Raw genomic sequence first — 13,767 nt, forward strand, 5'->3', positions numbered from 1 at the left:
CACAGTAACACCACCGACTCCACAATAAAAGAAACTAACATTCATTGGTCACTATTATCTATCAACATCAATGGACTCAACTCTCCAATAAAAAGACACAGATTAACAGAATGGTTGCAGAAACAGGAGCCAACATTCTGCTGCATCCAAGAAACACACCTCTGCAACAAAGATAAACACTACCTCAGAGTAAAGGGCTGGAAAAATGTTTTTCAAACAAATGAACCCAGAAAACAAGCTGAGGTAGCTATCCTAATATCTAATAAAATATACTTTCAACCAAAATAATCAGAAAAGATGAGGAGGGACACTTCATTCTCATCAAAGGAAAAATCCACCAGGAGGATATCACAATTCTGAATATGGCCCAAATACAAGAGCACCTACATTTGTAAATGAAACATTATTAAAGTTGAAATCACACATCGATCCCAACACCTTAAAAGTGGGAGATTATAACATCCCACTCTCATCAAGACATCAAGATCATCTAGACAGAAGCTAAACAGGGAAATAATGGCACTTACAGAGGTCCTAAATCAAATAGACCTAATAGATGTCTACAGAACTTTTCACCCAAATTCAAAAGAGTATAACTTCTTTTCAGCACCTCATGGAAGCTTTTCCAAAATAGCCCATATAGCTGGTCACAAAGCAAGTCTCAACAGATACAAGAAGACTGAAACAATCCCTTGTATCCAATCTGACCACCATAGACTAAAGCTGAACCTCAACAACGGAAATAGCAAAAAGCCTACATACACATAAAAACTGAACAACTCGCTATTCAATGACAGCTGAGTTAGGAAAGATACACAGAAAGAAATAAAAGACTTCATAGAATGCAATGAAAATGAAGGCACAACTTACCCAAACTTATGGGACACAATGAAAGCAGTACTGAGAGGAAAATTCATAGCACTAAGTGCCTTCAAGAAGAAAATTGAAACATCTCATACAAGCAGCTTAATAGCTCACCTGAAAGCCCTAGGAAAAAAAAGAAGCAGACACACCCAAGAGGAGTAGACAGCTGGAAATAATCAAACTCAGGGCTGAAATCAATAAATTAGAAACAAACAAACAAAAAAAAATTCGAAGAATCAATGAAACCAAGAGCTGGCTCTTTGAGAAAATCAACAAGAAAGACAAACCCTTAGCCAAACTAAATAAAAGGCAGAGAGAAACTATACAAATCAGCAAAATTAGAAATGAAAAGGGGGACATAATAACAGACACTGAGGAAATCCAAACAATCATTAGGTCTTACCTCAAAAGCCTATATGCCACAAAATTTGAAAATCTAAATGAAATGGATGGATAATTTTCTTGATAGATTCCATTTACCAAAATTAAATCACGATCAGGCAAATAGATTGAATAACCCTATATCCCCCAAGGATATAGAAGCGGTCATCAAAAGTCTCCCTTCCAAAAAAAGCCCAGGGCCAGATGGTTTCAGAGCAAAATTCTATTAGACCTTCAAATAAGAGCTAACTCCAATTCTTTTCAAACTATTCCACAAAATAGAAACAGAAGGAACATTACCAAACTCATTCTATGAAGCCACAATCACCTTGATACCTAATCCACATAGAGAACCAACCAAAAAAGAGAACTTCAGACCTATCTCTCTTATGAACACTGACGCAAAAATACTCAATAAAATACTTGCAAACAAAATTCAAGAACACATAAAAGATATCATCTACCATGACCAAGCAGGCCTCATCTCAGGCATGCAGGAGTGGTTCAATATATGAAAATCCATCAATGTAATATAAACAAACTGAAGGAGAAAACCACATGATCATCTCTTTAGATACCGAAAAAACATTTGACAAAATCCAACACCTATTCATGTTTAAAGCCTTGGCGATATCAGGAATACAAGCCACCTACCTAAACATAGTAAAGCTAATATACAGCAAGCCTATAGCCAACATCAAACTAAACAGAAACTTAAATCAATCCCACTAAAATCAGGAACAAGGCAAGGCTTCCCACTCTCTCCATATCTCTTCAACATAGTATTTGTAATCCTAGCTAGAGCAATAAGACAACTAAAGGAGATCAAGGGGATACAAATCAGAAAGGAAGAAGTCAACGTATCACTATTTGCAGATGATATGATAATACACATGAGCGACCCCAAAAATTCAACCAGAGAAATCCTTCAGCTGATAAACACCCTCAGAAAAGTGGCTGGATACAGAATTAACTTAAAACAATCAGAACCCCACCTTTACAAAAAAGACAAAAGGCCAAGAAAGAAATTAGGGAAACATAATAGCCACTAATAATAATAGCCACTAATAACAAAGTACTTTGGTGTGACTCTAACCAAGCAAGTGAAAGTCCTCTTTGAAAAAAACTTCAAGTCTCTGAAGAAAGAAATTGAAGAAGATATCAGAAGATGTAAAGATCTCCCATGCTTATGGATTGGTAGGATTAACATGGTGAAAATGGTCATCCTACCCAAAGCAATGTACAGATTCAATGCAATTCCCATCAAAATACCAACACAATTCTTTACAGACCTTGCAAGAACAATTCTCAACTTCATATGGAAAAACAAAAAACCGAGAATTGCCAAAACGATCCTGCACAACAACAGATCGTCTAGAGCTATTTCCATCCCTGATCTCAAACTGTACTACAGAGCAATAGTAATAAAAACTGCATTGTACGGGCATAGAAACAGAATGGTGGATCAACGGAATTGAACAAAAGACCCATAAATAAACCCACACACCTATGGAAAATCATACAATGGAAAAAAGACAGCATCTTCAACAAATGTTACTGGTCTAACTGGATGTCTACATGTAGAAAAATTCAAATAGATCCATATTTATCACCCTGCACAAAACTGGAGTCCAAGTGGATCAAAGACCTCAATATAAAACCAGACACACTAAATCTGTTAGAAGAAAGAGTGCGGAAGAGCCTAGAACTCATTGGCACAGAAGACAACTTGCCGAACAGAACACCAAGAGCACTGGCTCTAAGAGCAACAATCAATAAATGGGACCTCATGAATCTGAAAAGCTTCTGTAAAGCAAAGGACACTGTCATCAGAACAAAACGACAGCCGTACTACAGACTGGGAAAGGATCTTCTTCACCAACCCTATATCTGGCAGAGGGCTAATATACATAATATATAAAGAACTCAAGAAGCTTAAAAGCAACAAATCTAGCAATCCAATTAAAAAAATGGGGTACAAAGCTAAACAGAGAATTCTCAACAGAGGAATATCGAATGGCAGAGAAACAAAGAAATGTTCAATGTCGTTAGTCATCAGGGAAATGCAAATCAAAACGACCCTGAGATTTCACCTTACACCGATCAGAATGACTAAGATCAAAAACTCAAGTGACAATACATGCTGGAGAGGATTTGGAGAAAGGGGAACCCTCCTCCATTGCTGGTGGGAATGTAAACTTGTACAACTACTCTGGAAATCAATCTGGTGCTTTCTCAGACAATTAGGAATAACACTTCCTCAAGATCTAGATATACCACTCCTAGGCATATACCCAAAAGAGGCTCAAGTACACAACAAGGACATTTGCTCAGCCATGTTCATAGCAGCTTTATTTGTAATAGCCAGAACCTGGAAATAACCCAGATGTCCCTCAGCTGAGGAATGGATACAGAAATTGTGGTATATTTACACAATGGAATACTACTCAGCAATTAAAAACAAGGAAAGCATGAAATTTGCAGGCAAATGGTGGGAACTAAAAAAGATCAACCTGGTGAGGTATCCCAGAAGCAGAAAGAAAAACATGCTATATACTCAACTTGTAAGTTGACAGTAGACATAAAATATAGGATAACCCTACTGAAATCTGTACACCTAAAGAAGGAGAACCCTGGGTAAGATGATCAATCACTCAGAAAGGCAAACGGGATGGACACTGGAGGAGGGAGGAAACAGGAAACAGGACAGGAGCTACCACAGAGGCCTCTGAAATTCAGACTGCCCAGCAGTGTAGCAAAGCAGATGCTGAGACTCATAAACAAACCTTGGGCAGAGTGCAGGGAATCCTATGAAAGAAGGGGAGATAGAAATACCTGGAGGGGACAGGAGCTCCACAAGGAGAGCAACAGAACCAAAAAAAAAAAAAAAAAAAAATCTGGGCACAGGGGTCTTTTTCTGAGACTGATACTCTAACCAAGGACCATGTAGGAATATAACCTAGAACCCCTGCACAGATGTAGCCCATGGCAGCTCAGTCTCCAAGTGGGTACCCTAGTAAGGGGAACAGGGACTGTCTCTACATGAATTCAATGGCTGGCTCTCTGACCACCTCCCCCTGAGGCGGGAGCAGCCTTGCTAGGCCACAAAGGAAGACACTGCAGCCAGTTCTAATGAGACCTAATAAGCTAGGGTTAGATGGAAGGGGCGGAGGACCTCCCCTATCAGTGGACTTGGAGAGCGACATGGGAGGACATGAGTGAGGGAGAGATTCACAGGGAATGAAGGAGGGGGCTACAGCTGGTATACAAAGTGAATAAACTGTAATTAATATAAAAAAGTAAAAAAAAAAAATAAACTAGTAAGAACTGCGTGTGACAGCAGCTGTAGCTGTCTGCACAAGACCAAGCCAGTAAATGTTTCAGTGCAGAGGAGGAACACTGACATTTTCCTTATTCTTATTTACTTGTTGCCATTTCTCCAGCCATTTTCTTCTTTTAGGACCACACTCCTGACTGGATACAATCTGGGTCTTAAGGTCTTCAGTTTACAGCCTGGCGTCTAGCATAAAGTACAGGAGCAATCACTTACAATTTTTAGGGCACACAAATACAGTATAGGAATCCATAGGAGAGAAGATGACTTTTGACTGGAGACAAAGTTTCCTGAAGAAATTAAACTCTAAAAGATGTTCAAAGCATCATCACTCCCTTATCAATAGAAAACATGGACAAAAACGCATGAAGAGAAAAATACCAAATTTTTCCATCACCTTGAGTATTAGCCATTTAATTTTAAAATATACAAACAAGCTCCTAACAGGGACTTGCTATGGCTACTTAGGCTTATGATCCTACTCACATAACAAGCATTATTTTAGATCACTGTAATAAGTGTACACATGGTGTGTGTGTGTGTGTGTGTGTGTGTGGGTGTGTGTGTGTGTGGGTGGGTGTGTGTGTGTAGGGGAGGAGGTTCTTATTGTGTAGCCTTGGCTGTCCTTGAACTCTATAGACCAGGCAGGCCTCAACTCACAGAGATCTGCTGCCTCTACCTCCCAAGTGCTGGGATTAAAGGTGTGCACCACGCCCAGACACACACTCTTTTGCTTTCTGGTTGTCTGATGAAGGCAGGCACCATGATCTGCAATACTTCTGACTCCATCCATGTCCCATCAATGTCCACCAACCCTTCAGATTATACAGTACATAGATGTACTAATCTACTATTGGACCAATATGTATATTACAAACATTCCTAAAAATTTAAGGGTACTTTAAAGAAATCTACATAGATTTCTAGCATTCTTCCTCAGTTTTCTAAGGTCATCTAGTACAAACCATACTCTGGACATTACTGTTCTAGGCAGGAACTGCCAACATACTAACTCACTCTCAGAGCTGTAGGGAGCCAGTGAAGGTGGCTCTAGGAAGTTTATTTTGATCATTGACATTTTACAAGGACACCAAGACACCCTAACAGGCAAGGGATAATCTACTACAAATGGTATGGAGATACTGAGTATCCACATGCAAAAGAATGAATCTAGACCCCTTCCTTATACCATATCCCAAACTAGTTAATAATAGACCATAAATCTGAATGTAGAGCTAAAACTATAAGATAGAACAAACAGGAAGAAATCTTTGTGACTCTTGTTTACTTGGTATGACATTGAAAGTATAAATGACAAAACGATTTGCATACTGTCAGTCATATGACTCTTCCATCTCCTTTTCCATGGCTTGACCAATTAAAGATGCTGCTTTGCATTCTCAGCACATATCTGGGTTATACTTCATGTCTCTGCAGTATCAACTTACACTTTCCTGTGCTGACTGCCTTCTGGTGTAAGAGGGTTTCCTAGTCTATTTATATACATGACAGTTCAATTCCTAATTTTTACAATTGTTCTCCATAGATATTTCCCTTGTTCTTTTTTATTATTATTATTATGGGATTCTTTTACATGATTCCTAGCTTAATTATAACCTTTTCTGACTGTCTAGCAAAGTCCAACACTTGAGTGAGGTTGTTTTATTTGTTCCCCCTGATGGGAAAGGTGAAGTTATGAGTTGGGGGTTACAGTACTTTTCGGTCTCATACAACCCTACACTTTCCTCTTTTTCTTCTTTCTCTTCAACAAATTGCCAGAAGGTGCCTTTAATTTCTTTTTCTTTTCTTTCTACCACAGAAACTGAGTTTCAAGACTCTCCTTTAGCCCACCTGTCCTTTTAAACTCTATCTGTCCCTGCACATCATACTGGATGCTACACTGCATACATCTGAAACTGTTCATAGTGCCTCTGAGGCCTCATGTGCTCTACTACTTGTTCAGTATCTTAGACTCCATCTTTTGGCCTGCCCTTCACTGTTTCACACCCCCCACCGACCCCCCACCCCCCAGTCTGTCCTCTTCCACAGGTTTGGTCAGCTCTTCTTCACTGCCCTCCTAAGGAGGCCAAGTGAGATGAGTGCACAAGCCATGCTGCGCTTCTTATTGCTGTTTTCATTTCTTTGTTTGCATGTATAGAGGGCAACTTGTGGAGGCTGCTTTTCCCCTTCCACCACTCAGGTCCCTCCCAGGGACTGAACCACTCACCAGTTTGGTAGTCAGCACTTTCGCCTGCTGAGCCATCTTGCCAGTCCTGTTGTTGTTTTTAACTCAGTTACTTATATTTTCAAGATCTTTCAGAGTTGGTAATTACAAAGGTTTGTAGCACTTGAGAAATATTTAGAGATATTTGAGAAATATCTCAATTTGAGAGGACGTCTACACCGCCATCACTCTCTTTGGCCTCCCAGAAACCTCCCAAGATTATCCATACAGGAGAAATCTAGAAGCATGGAGATGAAATGCCGGGGAGACAGCTTTGTGGGTGTTTTTAAGGTTTATGTAGCCTTTACTTTTATGTAAGTTGCTTACTGGCCAAGAAAAAGAAGGCTGTGAACAAAGACAGAGGACTTTAATGACCATCTTCCTCACTGACAGTAGAAGACAGACACAAGACTCCAGAGAAGGCAGGATGCAGTGGGGTTAAGGAAGGAAGAAAGAACAGGCAGGACACAAGTACATGATGGCTGTGAAGAATGAGTCTGGATGAACTCACACCAGTTTACGCTGTTCTGCTTTTGTTCAATACAAAGTCCCCTAGATAGAATCAGAGGAATCAGAATCACCACAGTGGGAAATAAGTTGGAGGCCAAGTAGCAAAATGTGAAACACTGCCCCCAAGGACTGACGACTCAGCTGTGGTCAGTGAAGAAATGCTCAGGGTAGCAGATCACCATGGTTATGTGATATTCTGAGTTATACCTGGAGAAGAAAAGTGGTGGCTGTACTGGTTGGTTTTGTCAACTCAACATAAACCTAGACATATCAGTGGAGAACATGGCTCAGTCTGCCTACAGGCAAGTCTATGGGTGCTTTAAGTTGTTTTGTTGTTGTTGTTAATGATTGAAGTGGAAGGATCCAAACCACCATGGGTGGTGCCACCACTTGGACAGGTGGTCCTGGTTTGTATAAAAAAGCAAACTGAGCAAGCTATGAAAAGCAAGCCAGTAAACAGCAATTCCCCATGGATTCTGCATCAGCTCTTGCCTCCAGGTTCCTGCCATGAGTTTCTGTCTTGGTTTCTGTCTATTCCCTCAATAGACTGTGACCCAGGATATATACACCAAACAAACCCTTTCCTCCCAAAGTTGCTTCTGGTCATGATCCTTATCAAGGCTATAAAAACAAATGAAAACAGTGCTAACTACTGAGGACTGGCTATTGGGATATTGGTATGTCAACAGGTGTGTGCAAGATCCTTAGGTATATCACTGAAAGATATGGCTATAGGTATAGATTAGGGAGTAAGATCAATTTTAAAAGTTTAATGGTCTAAGGAAATGAATAAAGGTAAAGAATTGTGAAATCACAGCAAATGCATGCAGAGTATGATGGAAATAGATAAAAATTCTGATCAATTAATTTTTATTTTGACAGATAGTACATTTTTATTAGTGTATGCATGTCCCTCCAGATATGCCATATCCAAATAGAAGGCAACAATTCTTTAAGGTAAAATAAACAGCTGCATTGTTTTATTAGCAATTCTGAACATGACTGTCATAAGGTCCACTTGCAGAGAGGGAGTAAAAAGGTGGAGAGCACAGAATTGCAGTATTAATCCTTATGATCCATAACCAATAAAATCACAGACTCAATCAGTAGAGCAACACTGGAAACCACCACACCTAGTATTCAAGTCCCAACATAGAATTTCTTCCTTAGAATTATTTAAATTATAATTTCACACTCACACATACGCCCTTTGGCAATTCTTTGTGTGTATAGTGGGAGTGTATATGGTTAAAAATAACTCGGTGTTATTCATCATTCTTCTGCCTCATCATTCACTTCTCAAGGGCTGAGATTCAGGCATGCATCACTATGACTAAATGGCAATATTTTACACAGGGAGTCAGAGAGTAAAACTGTAGGTTTACAGACCTAAAGGCCTCTGTTTTAAGTACTCAACCTTTCTTCCACTGAAATGGTTGCAGAGTTTTTCTTCTATGTTGGTATGGTAATTATAGTGAGCTGTTTTCAAGTGATCAAAGAGAAAGCAACTATCGACTATTTGTAAAGTACAGCTTTACAAATACTATGGTTGTGGCTGTATGGCAATAAAATTTAACTTAACTCATCAATTCTCCTGCTTTAGCCTACTTTACTTGGCTTATGAATTAAATATGTATCAAATGAAATAAACTGACATTATTTATGTTCTAGGTACTAAGTTAAAAACCATAGATAAAAAACACAACTAAAGTTTAAAAGCTAATGGAGAAAGAGATATAGATGTTCAAAAGTGAGATGAAAAACAAGAAAAAGAAAAAAAAAGGTCAGGCTATCTTAGATATGAGAGCACTTGACCTTAATGATTTATTGTAGCTTTTACTGAATTAACTTTCCAGCATCTGCTATTCAAACACAGACATACCTTGGAATAAGAAAGTGCTATTTGTTGAAACACAGCATCATCTGGTGATTTGCTGTATGTGGCAACTCCTTGTTCATTATCATCAAAGGGGTAGTTAACCACCAAAGAACCTACAAGGGAAACAGGCGAAGGCCATTAATTGGATCAGTAACTCAAAACAAGCTTTCATAGTTGTTAGTGTACAAATGATGCAGCCAGCCGGCCTTGAGGGTCCTAGCAACATCCTATGTCATCACCTGCCCACCAGCGCCAGGTACGCCAGGTGTGTCGGGGGATAAAAGGACCCACTCATCACCCCAACTCTATCACCCCAGCTCTCTCAGTCTTTCTTTTTTAAAAAATTTATTCACTTTATGTCCTGATTGTAGGTCCCTCCCTCTTCCTCCCAGCCACCTTCCCTAGTCCACTGAAAGGGGGAGTCCTCCTTCCTTGCCATCTGACCCTAGCCTATCAAGTCTCATCAGGACCGCCTGGATCCTCTTCCTCTATAGCCTGGCAAGGCCACAATGCCAGGGATGTGATCAAAGAGCAGGTAACCGAGTTCATGTCAGAGACTGCCCCTTCTCCCCTTACTCAGGAACCCACACATAGACTGAGCTGCCTATGGGCTACATCTGAGCAGCCCATGCATAGGTCCTTTCTATGCATGGTCCTTGGTTGGTGCATCAGTCTCTGCAGGCCTCCCTGAGATCAGATTTTTTTGGCTTTGTTGGTCTCCTTGTGGGGCTCTTGTCCCCTCTGGATCCTTCTACCTCCCCCTTCTTCCATTCCCTCTCTGCCTTGACAGGATCTGGAACTGCCCAGGAGACAAGCCTTCTTACCCTGTGAGGGGTTATTTAGGCATTCTTTAGGTTATCTTATGTTAACTGTAAGAGGAGGCAGCACCATTCCCTGGGCTCCACTTTGAGAAAGTCAGTTGCGCTCAAGCATTTACCATTCTCTGATTCCTAAACAAGAAGCTGCCTCAAACTTCTGCTGCCTGATGGGTGTAGGTGAAATCTCAGGGTCATTTCGATTTGCATTTCCCTGATGACTAATGGCTTTTAGCATTTCTTTAAGTGTTTCTCTGCCATTCGATATTCTTCTATCGAGAATTCTGTTTAGCTCTGTGCCCCATTTTTTTATTGCATTACTTGATTTGTTGCTTTTCAGCTTCTTTAGTTCTTTATATATACTGAATATTAGCCCTCTGTCACATAGAAGGCTGGTGAAGATCCTTTCCCAATCTGTAGGCAGTCGTTTTGTTCTGATGACAGTGTCCTTTGCTTTACAGAAGCTTTTCAGTTTCATGAAGTCCCATTTATTGATTGTTGCTCTTAGAGCCTGTGCTGTTGGTGTTCTGTTCAGGAAGTTGTCTCTTGTGCCAATGAGTTCAAGACTCTTCCGCACTCTTTCTTCTAACAGGTTTAGTGTGTCTGGTTTTATATTGAGGTCTTTGAACCACTTGGACTTTAGTTTTGTGCAGGGTGATAAGTGGATCTATTTGCATTTTTCTACATGCAGACATCCAGTTAGACCAGTACCATTTGTTGAAGATACTATCTTTTTTTCATTGTATGCTTTTGGCATCTTTGTCAAAGATCAGGTGTCCATAAGTATGTGGGTTTATTTCAGGGTCTTCTATTCGATTCCATTCATCCACCAGTAGGTTTCTATGCCAGTACTATGCAGTTTTTTAGTATTGTTGCTCTATAGTACAGCTTGAGATCAGGGATGGAAATACCTCCAGAAGATCTTTTATTGTAGAGGATTGTTTTAGCAATTCTGGGTCTCTTGTTATTACATATGAAGTTGAGAAATTTTCTTTCAAGGTCTGTAAAGAATTGTGTTAGTATTTTGATGGGAATTGCATTGAATCTGTAGATTGCTTTTGGTAAGATGGCCATTTTTACTATGTTAATCCTGCCAAGCCATGAGCATGGGAGATCTTTCCATTTTCTGATATCTTCTTCTAATTCTTTCTTCAGAGACTGAAAATTTTTTCATACAAGTCCTTGACTTGCTTGGTTAGGGCCACACCAAGGTACTTTATGTCCTTTGTGGCTACTGTGAAGGGTGTTGTTTTCCTATTTCTTTCTCAGCCCTTTTGTCTTTTGTATACAGGAGGGCTACTGATTTTTTTTGAGTTAATTCTGTATTCAGCCACTTTGCTGAAGGTGTTTTATAAGCTGTAGGGGCTCTCTGGTAGAATTTTTGGGGTCACTCAGGTATACTATCATGTCATATGCAAATAGTGATACTTTGACATCTTCCTTTCCAATTTGTATCCCCTTGATCTCCTTGAGACTTATGGCCAACCTTTAGGCAGAGTGCAAGGAATCTTATGAAAGAAGTGGGAAATAGTCAGACCTGGAGAGGACAGGAGCTCCACAAGGAGAGCAACAGAATCAAAAAATCTGGGCACAGGGGTCTTTTCTGAGACTGCTACTCCAAACAAGGACCATGCATTGAGATAACCTAGAACCGCTGAACAGATGTAGCCCATGGCAGTTCAGTGTCCAAGTGGGTTCCATAGTAATGGGAACAGGAACTGTCTCTGACATTAACTGATTGGCCTGCAATTTTATCACCTCCCCCTGAAGGAGGAGCAGCCTTACCAGACCACAGAGGAAGACATTGCAGCAACTCCTGATGAGACCTAATAGACTAGGATCAGAAGGAAGGAAAGGAAGACCTGCCCTATCAATGGACTTGGGGAGGGGCATATGTGGAAAAGGGGGAGGGAGGGATGGATTGGGAGGGGAGGAGGGAGCTCTAGGGGGCATACAAATTGAATAAAGTGTAATTAATAAAAATTAAAAAAATAAAAAGTTAAGATGTCTTATATTAGAATAGACCATTTATTAAAAATAATACTTGCAGCCACTCCTGATTTGGATTTGATAGACTAAGATCAGAAGGAAGGAGAGGGGACCTCCCCTATCAGTGGACTTGGGGAGGGGCATGCATGAAGAAGGGGGAGGAAAGGTGGGATTAGGAGGGGAGGAGAAAGGGGTTTATGGGGAGATACAAAGTGAATAAAGTGTAACTCATAAAAGTTAAAAAAAAATACTTAGGCAGTTTAAAGAAAAACAAACAAACAACTTCTGCTGCCTGAGACCTCCCTGCCAGGATGAACCTCATCTAGAACTGTGAAGCAAGATAAACTCCTTCTTTCTTAGGTAGCATATGTCAGGGTATTTTATCACAGCTACAGAAAAGTTAAAACAGAAGAGAAAGCCATTAAATTGTCAAGGCCCATTATCTTAATATAAATAAAAAATAAATACTAGGGGTGTGGTTCCATAGCAGAGGGCTTGCCTAACACGGGCAAGGCCTTGGTACCAATTCCCAAACCTATTCAAAACAGAAAACCACTGGTTTCCTCAGTGGAAATCAAAGTGAGCAAGTAGGAGAAAAATACACATGCACGAAATCTAAAGGCTCTTTAACTAACAGTCTTTGGAATTTACTGGTCTGATTTATCCATCAGATCTAAAAACAGAAGTATGTAAGTTTAACAGCTTTACTTTTATCAATTTTATAATTAAAACTTTATTATAAAGAACTTGCAAAAAAAACACGCAATGAAATTAACCACACCCAAAGTCTACCCATCTCAACGAACTTCTTTACAGTTAGAGCAGCCTTTATGAAGGCGTGGAGCTTTCTACTGCATTAACTGAAAGTGTGAAGTACTCTTGAGAATACTTAAGAAGTAAATGCTGATACTTTTTCAAGTACTCTGAGAATACATTTTTTTTCTTCAATTTTTTTAATTTTTTTAATATTAGTTACAGTTTGTTAACTTTGTATCCCTGGTGTATCACCCTCCCTCTCTCATCTCCTCCCTGCCCCTTTCCAAGTCCACTGATAGGGGAGGACCTCCTCCCCTTTCATCTGATACTGGTTTATCAGGTATCTTCAGGACTGGCTGCAAAGCCCTCCTATGTGGCCTAGCAAGGCTGCTTCTCCCTCGACGGGAGAGGAGGGAGAGGTCAAAGAGCCCACCATTGAGTTCATGTCAGAAACAGTCCCTGTTCCCCTTATTAGGGACACCCACTTGGATACTGAGCTACCAAGGGCTACATCTGAACAGAGGTTTAGGTTACATCCATACATGGTCCTTGTTTGGAGAAACAGTCTCATAAAAGACCCCTGTGCCCATATATATTTGGTCCTTGTGGAGCTTCTGTCCTCTCCAGGTCATATTAACTCCCCCTTTTTTTAATGATTCCCTGCACTCTGCCAAAGGTTTGGTTATGAGTCTTAATATCTGCTTTGATACACTGCTAGGTAGAGTCTTTCAGAGGCCTCTGTGGTAGGCTCCTGTCCTGTTACTTGTTTGCTCCTACATCCAATGTCCATCCCATTTGTCTTTCTAAGTGAGGATTAATCATTGTACCCTGGGTCCTCTTTCTTGTTTATCTTCTTTAGGTGTATAGATTTCAGTATGTTTATCCTATCTTATAGGTCTGTATAAGTGAATATATACCATGTGTGTCTTTCTGCTTTCGGGATACCTCACTCAGGATGATCGTTTCTAGGTCCCACCATTTGCCTGCAAAATTCATGATTTCCATGTTTTTAATT

The 13,767-nt window shown here is 40.1% G+C and overlaps 1 protein-coding gene across 1 annotated transcript in view; it reads right to left on the reverse strand.

The window, feature by feature from the left end:
- Positions 1-13,767, reverse strand: part of Cpd (carboxypeptidase D) — a 73,602-nt gene that overhangs the window by 25,295 nt on the left and 34,540 nt on the right. Inside the window, exon 9 of the mRNA XM_055619704.1 lies at positions 9,196-9,305. Coding sequence (XP_055475679.1) covers positions 9,196-9,305 — 110 coding nt within the window. The remainder of the gene's footprint in view (positions 1-9,195; positions 9,306-13,767) is intronic.

This window comes from Psammomys obesus, unplaced genomic scaffold (assembly GCF_907164565.1).
Source record: "Psammomys obesus unplaced genomic scaffold, mPsaObe1.curated_primary_1811, whole genome shotgun sequence".
Classification (NCBI taxonomy): domain Eukaryota; kingdom Metazoa; phylum Chordata; class Mammalia; order Rodentia; family Muridae; genus Psammomys; species Psammomys obesus.